The sequence below is a fragment of the Acanthopagrus latus genome, chromosome 15 (genome assembly GCF_904848185.1).
Source record: "Acanthopagrus latus isolate v.2019 chromosome 15, fAcaLat1.1, whole genome shotgun sequence".
In the NCBI taxonomy this organism is placed as follows: Eukaryota; Metazoa; Chordata; class Actinopteri; order Spariformes; family Sparidae; genus Acanthopagrus; species Acanthopagrus latus.
Window position 1 is genome coordinate 20,773,203 of NC_051053.1, and position 14,361 is coordinate 20,787,563.

The 14,361-nt window shown below is 44.1% G+C and overlaps 1 protein-coding gene across 1 annotated transcript in view; it reads left to right on the plus strand.

The window, feature by feature from the left end:
• LOC119033407 (protein bicaudal C homolog 1-like) overlaps positions 1-6,669 on the plus strand; it is a 69,955-nt gene extending 63,286 nt beyond the window's left edge. Inside the window, exons 17-21 of the mRNA XM_037123439.1 lie at positions 115-269; positions 472-628; positions 1,121-1,284; positions 2,012-2,111; positions 3,429-6,669. Of these exons, the coding sequence (XP_036979334.1) occupies positions 115-269; positions 472-628; positions 1,121-1,284; positions 2,012-2,111; positions 3,429-3,556 (704 nt within the window). The 3' untranslated portion in view covers positions 3,557-6,669. The remainder of the gene's footprint in view (positions 1-114; positions 270-471; positions 629-1,120; positions 1,285-2,011; positions 2,112-3,428) is intronic.
• The last annotated feature ends 7,692 nt before the right edge of the window (positions 6,670-14,361 follow it).

The window sequence follows — 14,361 nt, forward strand, 5'->3', positions numbered from 1 at the left end:
TAAGTGTCACCTCAAATACCATGAAGTCATTACTAGTGCCCATAACGTGGCTAGTACATGTATCCACAGTTTGTGAGAATATTTTTGCTTCACTGTGTGTCTGTATTCACACAGCTATGTTAAAGAAGCCTGTGGTGACGGAGGTGCGGACCCCGACCAACACGTGGAGTGGACTGGGCTTCTCGAAGTCCATGCCAGCTGAGACCATCAAGGAGCTGCGGAGAGCCAATCACGTTCCCTACAAGCCCAGCATGAGCACCACTTACGAGGTCAGACACCCGCTGCCGTTCTCATCATGTCTGATGAACAAGCTCTCTGGCATTTACTGTCGTCATGTGTATATTATAGAAGATTTTATTTGTCTCGTCATTTTCTCTGTATTGAGACACAGTGTAGTCTCGCAGAACTCAGCAGGCGTTCAGAACTCTTGGTTAAATATTTAGATCGTCTTTTCTTTCTTTTCGCTCTCAGGGTTCCCCGCTGTCCTTGTCTCGATCCAGCAGCCGGGAAGGCATCGGGAATGGCAGTGACTCCGACAACTGGCGAGAGAGGAACGGCAACGGCCTGCCGAGTCACGCTGAGTTCCCCTCCACTGTCAGCAGCCCGAAGAGAAAGCAGAACAAATCTGGTCGGTAGCTTAACGCAGATTTGTTTTATCCATGCTACACTGACAAGAACCGATCATTTAAAGCATCTTCTTGGTCGAGAATGAAAGCATCAAGGTTGATGACAATTTAGCAGTGCATAACTTGTCAGAGAGCTTTTTCTCAGCAAAGAAGAACAGAATATGTCTTTTTAAATTACTGCCGCGATGGTAAAATAGATTCACAGGAGGGCCTAATAGACTGGGGAGAAGGTCACATTTTTCATGATGAAACTGAAGAGAAGAGATGATGTAAACACTTGAGAGAAAACCCTCTCAAAAGGGAACTTGGTGTGAGCACCCTCATCCCCACACTCTGAGCTTTTGTGCTTGTGCAGTCAAATCGGCTAAATGATCCTCATCAATCCAACAATCCAACTCTGTAGCAAATGAAAGCTTTGCTACATTTGTTGTTAAATTAAAAATGGTGTTAACGTCAACTTGAATTCATATTTTTTTTCATTTTTGCTGTGACAGCTGCGGAGCATTACCTCAGCAGCAGCAACTACATGGACTGCATCTCTTCGGTAACCGGCAGCAACGGCTGCAGCCTGAACTCGTCTCTGAAAGGCTCGGACCTGCCTGAGCTGTTCAGCAAGCTGGGCCTGGGGAAGTACACAGATGTCTTCCAGCAACAAGAGGTAACGTAGTATGAGAACCCACTTTTAATCTTAGCTACTGCTGACCTGAGGAAATGCTTGGACATTTTCCCAAATTTCACTTTTTTTTAGCCATTCTAGCAGGGAGACTGTAGGGATGTAGATGTCCGTCAGTCTGTCCACCTCTGTGGTCCGGACTGGCTGAATTGCTGTAACCTTTGCTTGAGACACTCCGGGACCCTGGAGGATAAATTCTAATGACTTCAACGATCTGTTCAACTTTATCTCGCACAAATCATTATCGTCGAACATCAGTATGTAAGGAGGAGGATTTTTGAGCCTCATTCTCAACATGCTGAATACTGACGCTTTGGGATGAAGACCGACCAGACCTACAATCCCAAAGCATCTGGTTGGAAATGAGACTCAGACAAAGTGGACCTTTTTATGACCAAATGCCTGCATAACTAGTGGCATTGTCATCAACCTCAGCTGTACTTTAGCATGCAAACATGCTAACTAAGATTTTGAACCTGGTACAATGTACCTGTTAAACATCAGCCTGTTAGCTCAGAGTAGCTGTGTGAGTAAACTCTGTTAAGATGTGGTGTCTTTTTAAAGTAAATCCCCACATTGTATTCTGTTTGTAACAAACTGCAGGAAATGTGAGGGGACGTGCTTGCTATAGTACATTTCATCACTGTGTTGATTTAAAAGTGTCTTTCTTGTAGGTTTTAGCCGTGTGAAATGAACTTGTTGTTGCTTCCAGATCGACCTCCAGACATTCCTGACTCTAACAGACCAGGACCTGAAGGAACTGGGCATCACCACCTTTGGAGCCCGCAGGAAAATGCTGCTCGCCATCTCAGGTACGAATGAAGAAGGAAACATGTCTGTGTTAGATTTGTTTTTTCACGTCAAACCCTTTGTTCCCGTCCGTCTCTGCCATCAGCTGTCTCCTGCTGCTCCTGTTCCCTCAAATTGGCTTGTGTGTTTCATTAAGGTTTCCTATTTTGTCTGTCGCCACAATGAGCCTGAGTGGAGCCCAGCTGTGCAGGAGGAACTCCAGCTGACATCTCCGCCGCCAGCAGCTTGATTCGAAAGCTATAGGTGGTCCTTGATATTGGCAGACTGGTGGAAAAGTTCAAGACTCTACTGTTGTAACTAATTTATCTTGTAAAGGAAAAAAAAACCTTGTTGCAGTAATTTGCAGCAGCGGGAATAAATGGGATTAAGACGCATTCTTCTCAGATGAGTGTGTTGGTGCTCCTCCAGTTGCTCCAGCTGCCTCCCCGACTGCTGCTGCAGACTCCATCCTGCTCTGTTGTTGCACTGGATCTAATGTGAATGTCGTGGTTGTCACACTTCATTACTGATGTCATATTTTGGACGTTGTAATAGCTGCAGTTGTGGCTGCGTGACTTATTCATGCCGCTGCTGGGATTGAGAGCTTCCTGCCGTGGATTTTCTGGAAAGGCCAGACCAGATCCGGGGGCTGACAGTGAGAGCAACGAGAGGAAATGGCGAGAGCCTGCGCTCCGATTATTAAGGAAGCACATACAATCCAAGGCCAGAAATTGGTTTTAGCTGCCCGACACTGCAGCCAAGTCCAGGTCAGCTTTCATCTCTGCTGATGGACTCTGAGGCTCCGAAACAGGGTTGTGCACGCCTCCGTCTGCGTCTCTTCATCTTTCTGTATTTTTACTTCTCATTATTAAGAGATAGACCGCCAGTCAAGGCGATCCAGGTTTTAACTTCCTGCCAGGCTGCCAGTATAAAGAGCTGCTAGAGCGGGCTGCCTGACTCCAGTAATCAGACCGAAGGTTTATGCTGGCAGCGGCAGAACGCGGCTATCACATGAATAACTCGTAGATTCCAGCGCGTGCGTCTGACATTTTTATGAAAGCGTTTTGTGAGCGCGGCTGTGTAAAAACCAGACGGACACAAAGAGGGCTTTTGTTGATCTGAGTGATCCCATAGTGATTCGAATCCAATTTTCTTGTCATTGTAGATCACTTGAGGGGGAAAAAGGGGAAATGTTGACATACTCCTCGGGTTGTGTTTATTTCCTTACTTTGATTTGCTTCAGCTCCCAAAGCAATACTCCGGCGAACATTAACATTAAAACCCATGTTTGTATCACCTTTCTTACCGCTGATGTTTTGCGGTGCTCGTTTCTCACACAGAACTAAACAAGAACCGGAGGAAGCTATTTGAGCCACCCATCAGGTCCTCCTTCCTGGAAGGGGGAGCGAGCGGCCGCCTCTCCCGACAGTTTCACGCAGACGTGGCCAGCATCAGCGGGCGATGGTAGACGCTGTCCAGGCCCATCCCACAACCGTCCATGATGGAGACCTGCCTCCAGCATCTTCCTGTGCCTCAGCAAACCCAGGTTTCAGTGGTCGTTTACCCTCTTTCAGCTCCAGCTGAATTAAGACTGTTAAAAATGTTGACGATGCCATATAGTATAAATACAAATGTATTAAAAGAAAAAAAGCCATAGTTTTACCTGAAGTGCCAACAAAAAAAAAAAGGGAAGGTTCAGTGTTCACTCTTCATAGAGCCGTTGAGTCTATGTGGAGCTTTTTCTATATGAAGGTCGTTCTGGTTCTGAAGAAAAGGGTACTGTCCAGTATTTCTGTCCACTTTTTGTGCAAAGGGAACAGGCAGAATGATTAGTACAATCATTTTACACATTGATACTAGCTGCATTCGCACTATGCTGTTGTATCAGTGACATGCACTTTAATAATACTAGACTTTTGCCTGTGAGAGCCTTAATTCCTTAGATTGAAATAATAACTATGCATTTTTTTTTTTATTATTGACTAAAAAAGCACAGATGCATTTTGTACCAAACCAAATGAAAAGCACTTAGATTTAGGGGCGACGCCAAAAATGAAGTGCAAACCTGTCAGCACGCCAAAGCGGTGACTTCATCAACTTTATCGCCAAAACCAAAGGGGGAGGCGTCAGGACGGCCTTTTGACCTTTTGGCTGCATTGAGTGTTTTGATTGGTGGACATCCCTCCGAGGTCAGTGTCAGTGTCCAGCCGCAGTCTGTTTGTGTGTCTGTGTGTTTTCTAAACAAAAACAAACAAAAAAAATCAACTATTTTCTACTCATTATGCATTATGATTTTATTTTTAGTTTTTATTACCATTTTTAGGGGACTGGGTGGGGATGTTTAACGGTAATCAGTTTACATATGTATTTTTTTATACATTAATGAGTTTCTATGATTTTTGTAAGTAAATTAGTATCTTTTTACTTTGTTTTTTTTTTGTTTGTTTGTTTTGTTTTCCTGCCCTTTTGATCTGTGGAGCCGTAAATATGGCAGTGCCATTTAGACAGCAGCAGAGACCGGAGGCAGTGAGGCTCAGCTTTTATAGGCCTCTCTCTGATTGTGTCAACAGGCATCTTTCTGTGGTTTTCCTTCTGTTTGTTTATAGAACATGGTCCTTTTTTTTTTTTTTTGTCTCATCTGTTATATGTCAGTGTTGGGCCTCCCTGCGGCCCCTTCCATGTGCCTTTAAAAATCTCACAAAGCACTCCTCCATGTATCCGGACCATCGGTCGCTACACTAGAACTACGTGCCTCTTATTTTTTTATTTTTTTTCGTCTTCCTCTCCACTGGCTGTTCCACTTAGAGAGCAAAGAAAGACCTCGTAACAAAGCAGGGCCGTGCCTTTGTAGCCGAAAAAGTGCCAATGTACATACCTAGTTTTTCAGCAGGGAAATATTTCGTTAAGAACACTAATATTTTCGGTCCGACCGTATCCTCCAGAGAGGAGGTGCATCACACAAAGAATCAGTGTGTTTACAGCCAAGTCGGTTCCTGCCAGGGACACAGATAAAATCCAAAGTCATCAGAAGGACTGTGAGATTTAAGATCAAAATAAACACAAATTTTGGAGTTTTCTAGTATCAGTGCAATCTAATATCCAGAAAAAACCTGGCTAAGCAGTGTTTAATGAAGTAGCAGCAGTGTTTATCCTCAGAGCTTTTGTTTTTTTGTTTTTTTTCTGGGCTCCTGTATTATGTTCGGTCATGTGTTTCTGCAAAGGGAAATGTCCTTTTCCAACAGTTCATTAACTTTCGGTTAACTCAACTGTTTTTTCCGTGTGTGATGTTCTTCAGATTTTTCCGAGGATTTAGCTCACAAGCCGGTCCGTCTTCCAAAGGTCATGAGCATTTTGCATCAAGTGCAATTAAATGCCTTTTTTTTTTCTTTTTTTTTTTTTGTAAAGTTTATTTTTCTTTCCTGGAGAAACAAATTGTTTATATTTGCAGTTTGAGAAGTATAAAAGCTGCGACTGAAGGATTTCTTATCTTGGTTTCATTGAGAGTCCAGTGTTTGAAATCTCTTCGGTATACAGAGGACGCTTCTGAGAAATTGTCACATTTCATCTCGACAGGTTTAACCATGACATGACAGAAAGTAGCAGCAGTCCTTCCATTCAGTGATTCTCTCTAAGGTGCCTTTGTTGTCATGTTTTAACCACTTTCTTCCCTCCCTCGCATCTGATTTGAGCCATTCTCAATGTGGTTGTCAAGTAAATAACACTACAGTAAGTAATATTCTGACATGGTTGCCCAACGCCAACCAGGTATTTGTCTTTTTTGTTTCGTTTTTTTTTCTTTTTTTTTTCTTCTAGAGTCTTAAGAAAAAGAGATGAAGAGGAAGAAAGCTAATATAGTAATAGGGATTCTTTATCCTGAGAGGAAACCCGGGGCCGGTTCGCCCCCACTCATCATGGTACTACATTGAAACTGTTGAGCACTGATCCCAGTGCTGTGACTCGTGTTCCTGCCTAGCAGACATTTGTTTTCATCCTTCGCCTTTGTTCGGATGTGTTTGCTCGGAGGGCAGAAGAGGTTCTTGTCTTATCAAGTGAATGTTGTTTAAAAAGAAAAAAAAAATAAAGAAGTATTGATCCATGTTATTGCAGATTTATTACGGATCATTGAAGGGACTCAAGTCAAAACGTTTACCGCCAGCGTGTCTCGTCTTTGCCCTTGATTGAATAGTTTCCCAATTATGTCTTTTGATTTGTTGTATTAGTCATATTGTTGTTCCCAAAGGGATTTGTTTGTACTGCAATCAAATGGTACATTTATAATAAATGTAAACCACTAAGGAAACAATGTAACACATAACTTTTGTACAAATCTTACATCTTATACTGCCGTTGTTTTTGTGTGAGAAAGGTACAAAGTTCCAGAGAAGAATTTGTGTATAAACATTGCCGTGTTGCCAAAGCTCTGTTCACTGTGGCGTCCGTTGTTATTCAAACTGTATTGCAGTACAGATATAAACAGGACTTTTTTGGAGAAACTGTCAAGCAGGCAAAAAAAAAAAGAAATTGTTTGTTCAAACATTCAAATGATATTATGAAGGTAATAAATGTATGCAAACAAAGTCACGGTATTTTTGTTATTTATTTTTGGTTTTGTTTTCTGCATATCACACAGAAATGTCACAATAGACAAACCACCAGTGTCCACAAACGAGGAAAATTCTGTCATTATCAGCGAAGTTTCGTTGTCCACAAAATATTTCTGGAGTTTCGCAACCAAAAGTGAACCCTGAAACGGCGTCATAGAGCTCGTCCCGCATAATCAAAGTCTCCGGAAGCCCTGAGATTGCAAATTGATTTGAAAAACGTTACTCACACCCTCGATGTGCGGTTGAGGTTGTGCTCGTTCTTCACACAAGGGTGCGCTAACAGTGAAGATTTTGCCTTAAAAGGGAGTGAATATTGTATTTCTTGATTCAAATTGGGTTCACTGATCTTCCAGAGACTTGGGTTATTCTGGACGGGCTGTACTGAGACATTCATTTTATTTAAGTTGTTTTTTTTTTTTTTTTACATTTTAAAACAAGTCCCCGTCTACTTAAGTCCCTGTGAAGCTCCAGAAACGTGTTGTGGACTACAAAACTTCACCATGACTTTACATCAGCATGGAGGTGAGTAGATAATGACTGAATTTTGTATTTTTTTGGGTGAACTTTTCCTTTAACAAGCTTCCCCATAGGACATCAGTACATTTTAAATATATGTGCTAAAATATACTGCTGACAGAGCTGGTACCCATTTAGAATGAGGCTTATAAATACAGTATATCTGCTCTGTCTTGGTTTCTGTGTTTGAAAGCCTCTCCGCTCACTGTAATCAGACACACATACACACTGTGCAGGTTAAAAACAAACCCAGTCCCGTGTCATGTGTTTATGATGCCATGCATCCCTACGAGAGGCCTAATCCGCATTGCCAGATTCTGCTTAATCCAACAGAATGAATGTGCTTCCACCGACGCCGGCTCTGGCAGACACAATATATATGCTGTGATGAAAACCAATTTAAGCTCAGTCTCAAGTCTGGAGCTCTTAAACGACGGCCCATCTGTCTTTATGGCTGCTGGACCGATTGAAAGAAGTGGAAATGACTTTGCACAATTTTTGTGTTTGGTTTCTTCCCTTTCTCTCTCTCTCCTTCTCTTTTTTTCCAGGCATCATCCAGGTCACAGAATCCAGTTCGTCTGTGATTGATTGTGGGGTGAAGAGTTGAGATGTGGAAATCATCTGTTTGAGTGAGGTCACGGTCACAAACTTGGCACAGCGTCGCCTTACATTAAGCCATGACAATATATTTTATTGAATAAGAGCAGCTCAGGCAAATTAGAAAATGCAAAAAAAAAAAAAAAAACCCTTCCACCACTTTGTTTAATGCATTGTCTTCCTGCTTTATTCTGCGCTGTGCATTGTGACAGACCTCAAAAAAGACCTCTAGGTGGCAGTGTTGCCTCTTAAACTTGCTCTCCCTCTTGTGAAACGTGGACAATGGTTACTCAGCAACAGATCACTTCATGCCCTGAAAATATTAAGTAACGTCAGAGAATAACTTGTGAACAGATGCGCCTCAAAAAGAAAACGTACCACTGAGACAAGAGAGATGCCTGTTTCTGCACATACAGCAGTTTATGTATCACTTCTCACAGCGTGCTTTATTTGCAGGTTTTTAATATCAGAATTTGCTTTATTTAAAAAAGTACAGAGTCATTAGTGTATGCATGCATGCGCAGAAAACACCAAACGAAACCCATTTTCAAACTCCCTCGAGGTAAACTGGATGATTCAATTTTCCATTTCATTTGCAGTCGTGTTTAAATGCTCCCTCCATCCCTCCCCCCTCCTCCCCCCTCCCTCCTCCATCCCTCATCCGCAGGCCTCGACATTTATGGCGGCAAATGAATGTTCAGATGGCAGACAGACAGACAGACAGAGGGAGAGACGGGTGTGCGCCTCTCTTCCATAAATGAGCCCTCCACAGAAGCAGGTGGTGCCGCTGAACTCTGTTGCGTGGCAGCTTGTGACTCACTTTTCTCCTCCTCTGTTATTATTTTTCCGCGGGAGCCTTTTTGCGACGCAAAGATCACAGAACGCCTTCGTGTTAATACCACAACCCCGAACCTGGACGTAAATACTGGTGTGTGTGTGTGTGTGTGTGTGTGTGTGTGAGCTCGGAGGGTGATGATGTGTAGGAAGGATGTTACCAAACACATCTCATTAAAGGTGTCAGCTTGCTGTCCCCCATCGCATGGTACTAAATAAATCAGTACAAATCTCAGTTGCTGTTTTTTTATAAGCTGGTTCTCAGGTTTCATCTTCCTCAGCTGAAACAGTCCCACGTGCGTCACGTTGTTCGGGATAAAGACGCAGAGTCTCCGTGTGCAGAGCGCTCACATGTGCCACAGCTGGCCGTCCCTCTCACTGCCCAGCGACACTCATTTCAATTTCATGTTCTATTGTGAGAGACGGAGAGTGAACGACGGCTAAATTGCGGAGCGAAGGAGCCATTGGCCTTTTTTTTTCTCATCTCCAACCAGCCGTGCATTTATGTTGTGCATCCTGGCGGCTCTCCCACTTTGAAGACCAGCATCACATATTGTTCTCACGGGCAGCTTGCCTCTGCGGGAAAGGTGTAAATGAGAGGAGCTGTGACTCGGTCGCTGCCTCAAAATACCTGGCCGGCATCCAGCGGACAATATGTTCATGGTGTCTGTTGAGTCCCGGCTCGCTGTGGCTGTGTTTTTTTCCCCCCTTGTCCTTGTGATAGAAATAACGAAATGACACAAATCATCATTCACTGACATGGATCACTAACATTCACTGACAAACGATACAGGAACTAAATTAAAACTAATGATGGATGACAAAAACTATGACAAAACCAGTCAACACCTTTCGTCAAAGAATAAACATGATGTTATTGAGGGAAGAGATCCAGTCAGAACTCATCTCTTGGTGTGGCGGGAGTCTTGATCATTTGTGCCGATACCAGGGAGTGAAAGATCTCCATTAGTGAGCCATCAACTGACACACTCACACTGTTTGCAGTGAAAACACAACTGTGATTACCAAACAAATAATGGAGGAGGGCTATTTTACTGTTTAGCAATAAACTTTACCATCCGAAACAACATCAGTGCACTGAAACCGTAAACTTCACTGGGACTGACACAATTATAAATTGTCTCCAAGCATCATTTTCTGCATGATGTTCTTTAAAAAAAAAATCAGATTGGCGCATATCGAAGAGCCTCTAGACCTGTGTTGACACATATATCTGTGATGGGCCAGTATATCATCTGATGATGCCAGCAGGCTGTTATAGAAATACTAAGTTCAAGTGAAGCAGACTTCAAATGTGCCTTTTTTTTTCAGCTAACATCATTTCACCAAGTAACCCGAGCCACACGGTGATGAGCCGGGGAGGACGACTCTGACATAATGACTGAAAAGCATCTGCTGCTCCGTCTCACAGGCGATCCGTCATGCATTGTAATGAAATGGGTGCCAGAGGACCCACCATACTGCATGCCGGGCAGTTGGGCGTGCGTTTTTTTTCTAATTATCTCCCCCAGACGACACCCTCTTTATCAGTGCCAGGGCGTTAGGAAAAGGAAAAATTGGGGAAACTTTTCCTTGAATGGGTTGAATTTCCCAAGCAGGAAAATCTGGTCCAGGTGCAGCGTTTCCCTTTTGAGACCTGAGCTGTGGATAAAATTCAAGCCTTTTCAACTGTTTTTTAATTAACATTTTTTGGGTGAACTTCCCCTGCTCATCGCTCCCTGCACGCTAAATAAGCAAGAGCCATCCGTGTCTGAGGAGAAGCTGCTGAAGGATTCAGTGTGAAGAGATCTACAGTTTGCTATTTGTGTAGGAAAGTTATACTCAGAATTATGCTTTAATATGTTTACCGTAATAGAATGACTTAATAACTGCTCCCCCGGCTGTCTAAGATGGCTCGATTACTGAAGAGCTTTGCACTGATATCCACAGATTAACGCAGCATCTGTTTAAATCACTCTGTTTCCATAATAAGTCTACAAATCAGCGTGAGCTCGTCAAAAAAAAAAAAATCTAGGGGGCCGTGATCAAAAACATAAACTTTGGTGCGCGAAAACACAAACGTCTCATTGTTATGTATGCCATCATGTACGCCTTGTCTCCCTCCCCCCTTCCAATTTCCCCGCTCCGCCTGCTGCGCTTATCTGGTGTATGGGAAGAGGAAGAGGAGGAGGAGGAGGAGGTGGAGGAGGACGAGGCTGACCGATTCTGGAGGGTTCCTTCTCACCCTACCTCCATCCCGTCCTCCTCTCCACCCACCCGTGTCCCCTCCAGCGAGAGTCATCACGCGTTAGTGTCAGTGTTTCCGGTGGAGCTGCAGGAGGACGGGGGGGAGAGCGACACTGCACCCCGTGTAACACACACCCATCCAAGTTCATCCCCTCCCCCCTTCTCCTCCTCTTCCTCCAGCATCCTTCCTCTTTTCCCTTCTTCCCTCACCTTATTCCTCTCCATTGCCTTGTCTCCTCTTCTCTCTGTCTTCTCCCACCTTCCCTCTGCTGTTTACCCTCACCAAGTGCATCTCACTCAGCAGTGTGTGTGTGTCGGTGTGCCCTGTAGAGGCACGTCCACTCTGATTTGCTCACTCTGCTGCGCTCAGAGGCCGAGTGAAGCACACAGTGACAGATGGAGAAATAGCAGGAGGAGAGGTGGAGTAAGAGTCGGAGAAAACGGGCCAAATAGGTTAGGTGATCCAAAAACCCAAGTATCTCTCTCATTGTATGTAGTCCTGCCTTCTTCTGTGACACACACACACACACACACACACACTTGCAAACACCCTGCAGTCACTGCACATCACTCCTCATCCAAGAGGTCAGTTATGACCCAGTACGTGGAGCCACAACATTGTACATTAGCAGGAAACAATACCAAGTGTGTGTGTGAGAGAGAGAAAGAGTGTGTGTGTGAGAGAGAGTGTGTGTGTGTGTGTGTGTGTGTGTGTGTGTGTGTGTGTGTGTGTGAGAGAGAGTGTGTGTGTGTGTGTGTGTGTGTGTGTGTGTGGGACTGCGTACCACGAGCCCATTTGTCTGAGGGGAGTCAATGAAGCGTGTCATTGATTTGCAGTGAGAGCTGCTGCCTTGGCTTTGCTGCAGTGTGATTGATAAAGGCCGCGTGTGTCTCCGGCTCTCCAGATGAAATCCTGAGATTTTCAAGAATGAAACCCCGCCGGCGTCGGTCCTGTAGTCACAACGAATAATTAAAGATGGACTGCTGGCCAACATGCAACAACAGACCCACAAGTTTTAATCACGAGATTGCTAATAAGAATCAGGGCTGCAAGAGTTATCAATGAAATGGATTTAATTAACAGAGGTGCTTAATGTAAAAAAAAAAAAGCTTAAAGGCACAGGTTGACATTTTGTGAGATATGCTTCTTGGCTTTGTTGACTCTCATGTAGCTGAGACTCATCGTGTTCTACAGCAGGTTATGTGCTGGACTGTTTGCTGAGAAGAATAACATCCTGGAGTCTCCGCCGGTTTTTCTGGCCAAGAAATATTTGAGGCATAACATCCCATAAAAACCACAATTGGTCGTCTCTACACTTTGGTTATAGCATAGATTAAACAATCAAGCCGTAAAGTGTTACTTAGTGAAGATTATAGCCGCTGGCTCGGTGGGTTTTGTTACCTTTGGACGGAGCATGGCGTGCGGTGTCCCTCTGTTTTCAGTCTTCATGCTAAGCTAAGCTAACTTTAACTATTCCTCAAACAATATGTGAGATGTATTAGGATTTCACCCAGATGTGGATGGATAAGAAGGGAAATAACAGGAGATCTCACAGGTGGACGGCGTGATGCCTGACATAACAGCTGATAGTGGCCTCTAAATAATAGGAATATTATCTTTAGAGTGACAGTCGATGTTTTAACTGTCAGTCCTCTAATCAACACAGGACGGCAGCGGTTTCTTTGGATGTGTGTGTTATCATGGCAAAATGTGTTCCTGAGGGCCCCTATTGTTGCTGGAACGACCACAGAAGCAGTTTTGAGCACTTTGGCAGGTGTGTCTGTCTGTGGACAGAAGTGTGTAGTTGAGATAAAATTGAAGACCGTGTTCCCAGATGGGTCTGGTCCAACCCACTGGTATCTGACTACTCATCCAATAACGTAGTAATGACCTAATAATCATGCACTGGAGCCTGAACATGTCACCCAGCTGGTGTGATCCTATCATAAGACGATCTCTAGCTCAGCTTGTGTTGTATTTCAAGTTCAGGGAAAACACACCTGCCCACTGCTGCTGAATTTTCTTCGCACTAATCCTCTGAAGTGTTCAAACAAATTAAAAGGCTTGATTTATTCCACAGCTCAGATTTCAAAAGGGCAACGCTGCAGCTGGCCCAGATTTCCTGCTTGAGAAATACAACTCATTCAAGGGAAAGTTTCCCCAGGAAATTAATTCTGTATCTACTCGCCTTGAGGCTGATAGAAACTCAGGTGAACTTTTTTAGTCCACAAAATATTTCTGGAGCTGGAACTGATTTGAGAAGTCGTTATTTTAGTTCCACCATGCGTTGAGTGTGTTTGTTTGGTTTCTTCCCCTCAGTGTTTTATATGTAATGCCTCGTCATGTACGCCTGGCAGCTAGTTTGGCATGTAAGAATTGGTCCAGCACAGCACTGGTTCAGGCGTGTGTGAGCTGACCAATCAGAGGAAACTGGGTATTCAGGAGGGAGTTTTTCAGACAGAGGGTGAATACAGTGCTGCAGAGAAAACTGCTGGGGGTTTTTTTTGCACTAAAGCATGTAAATCTATTCTAGTTGCCCACTTTTACTATGAAGCTGAAATATTTCACAGACAACAAAACTTGCCAACTTTCCATTGGCATGAGGGCGAGTGGGTAACGACCCGATTTAGATTTTTGGCTGAACTTCTCCTTGAATGAATTGCAATTCCCGAGAATAAATCTGATGCAGTCAGATGCCCTTGTGAAATCTGAACTGTGGAATAAATTCAGGCCTTCAGCGTTGCCCCTAATATGTTTCCCACTGAATCTAAATGCCACCGTGATTATGAGCTTACCGGGATATTAATTCGCCTGCCCGCCCTAACCCAATTTTCTAATCCTCAAATGTGCATGGAAATGCTCACCAGCTACTGCAACAGACTGAATAAAGTCAAGAAGAAAAACTCTCCTCTGGTCCGACTTCAGAGGTGATGGTGATGCCTCACTCAGAGATGAGTTAGGGTGGTTTCCCCCTTCTCTGATTTAACAGTGCAGATCCCCTCTCCCCTCCTGCCTGTGCATGACTCAGGAGTCCCATAAGCGCAGATGCAGAATTCATTGCCCGCTGAATAGATATATGAACTCTCTGTCTGTTCTCCTCAGGGCGCCTTGCATAACACTGAGAGGGACCAAAACAAATAGAAAGTGACATGGCCTCACTCTGATGAGCCCTTACGGAGGGCGAGGAGGAGACAGCACTGCTTTGGGAAATATAAGAACCAAAGTGACTGCATGATGGTGCTGTAAGAGGGGCCTTCAGTGTGTTTGTGTGTTTGTTTGTGTGTGTCAAGTCACAATTTACCCCTGCACTTGACCTTTCATGCCTTGGCACTCCTGCTCCTGGGAGCCACAGATAAAGAGGGTGTAGTCTGGGGGAGATAATTAGAAAAACGCACACCCAACAGCCCTGCGTGAAGTATGGTGGGTCCTCTGGCACCCATTTCATTACAATGCATGACGGATCGCCCATAAGAT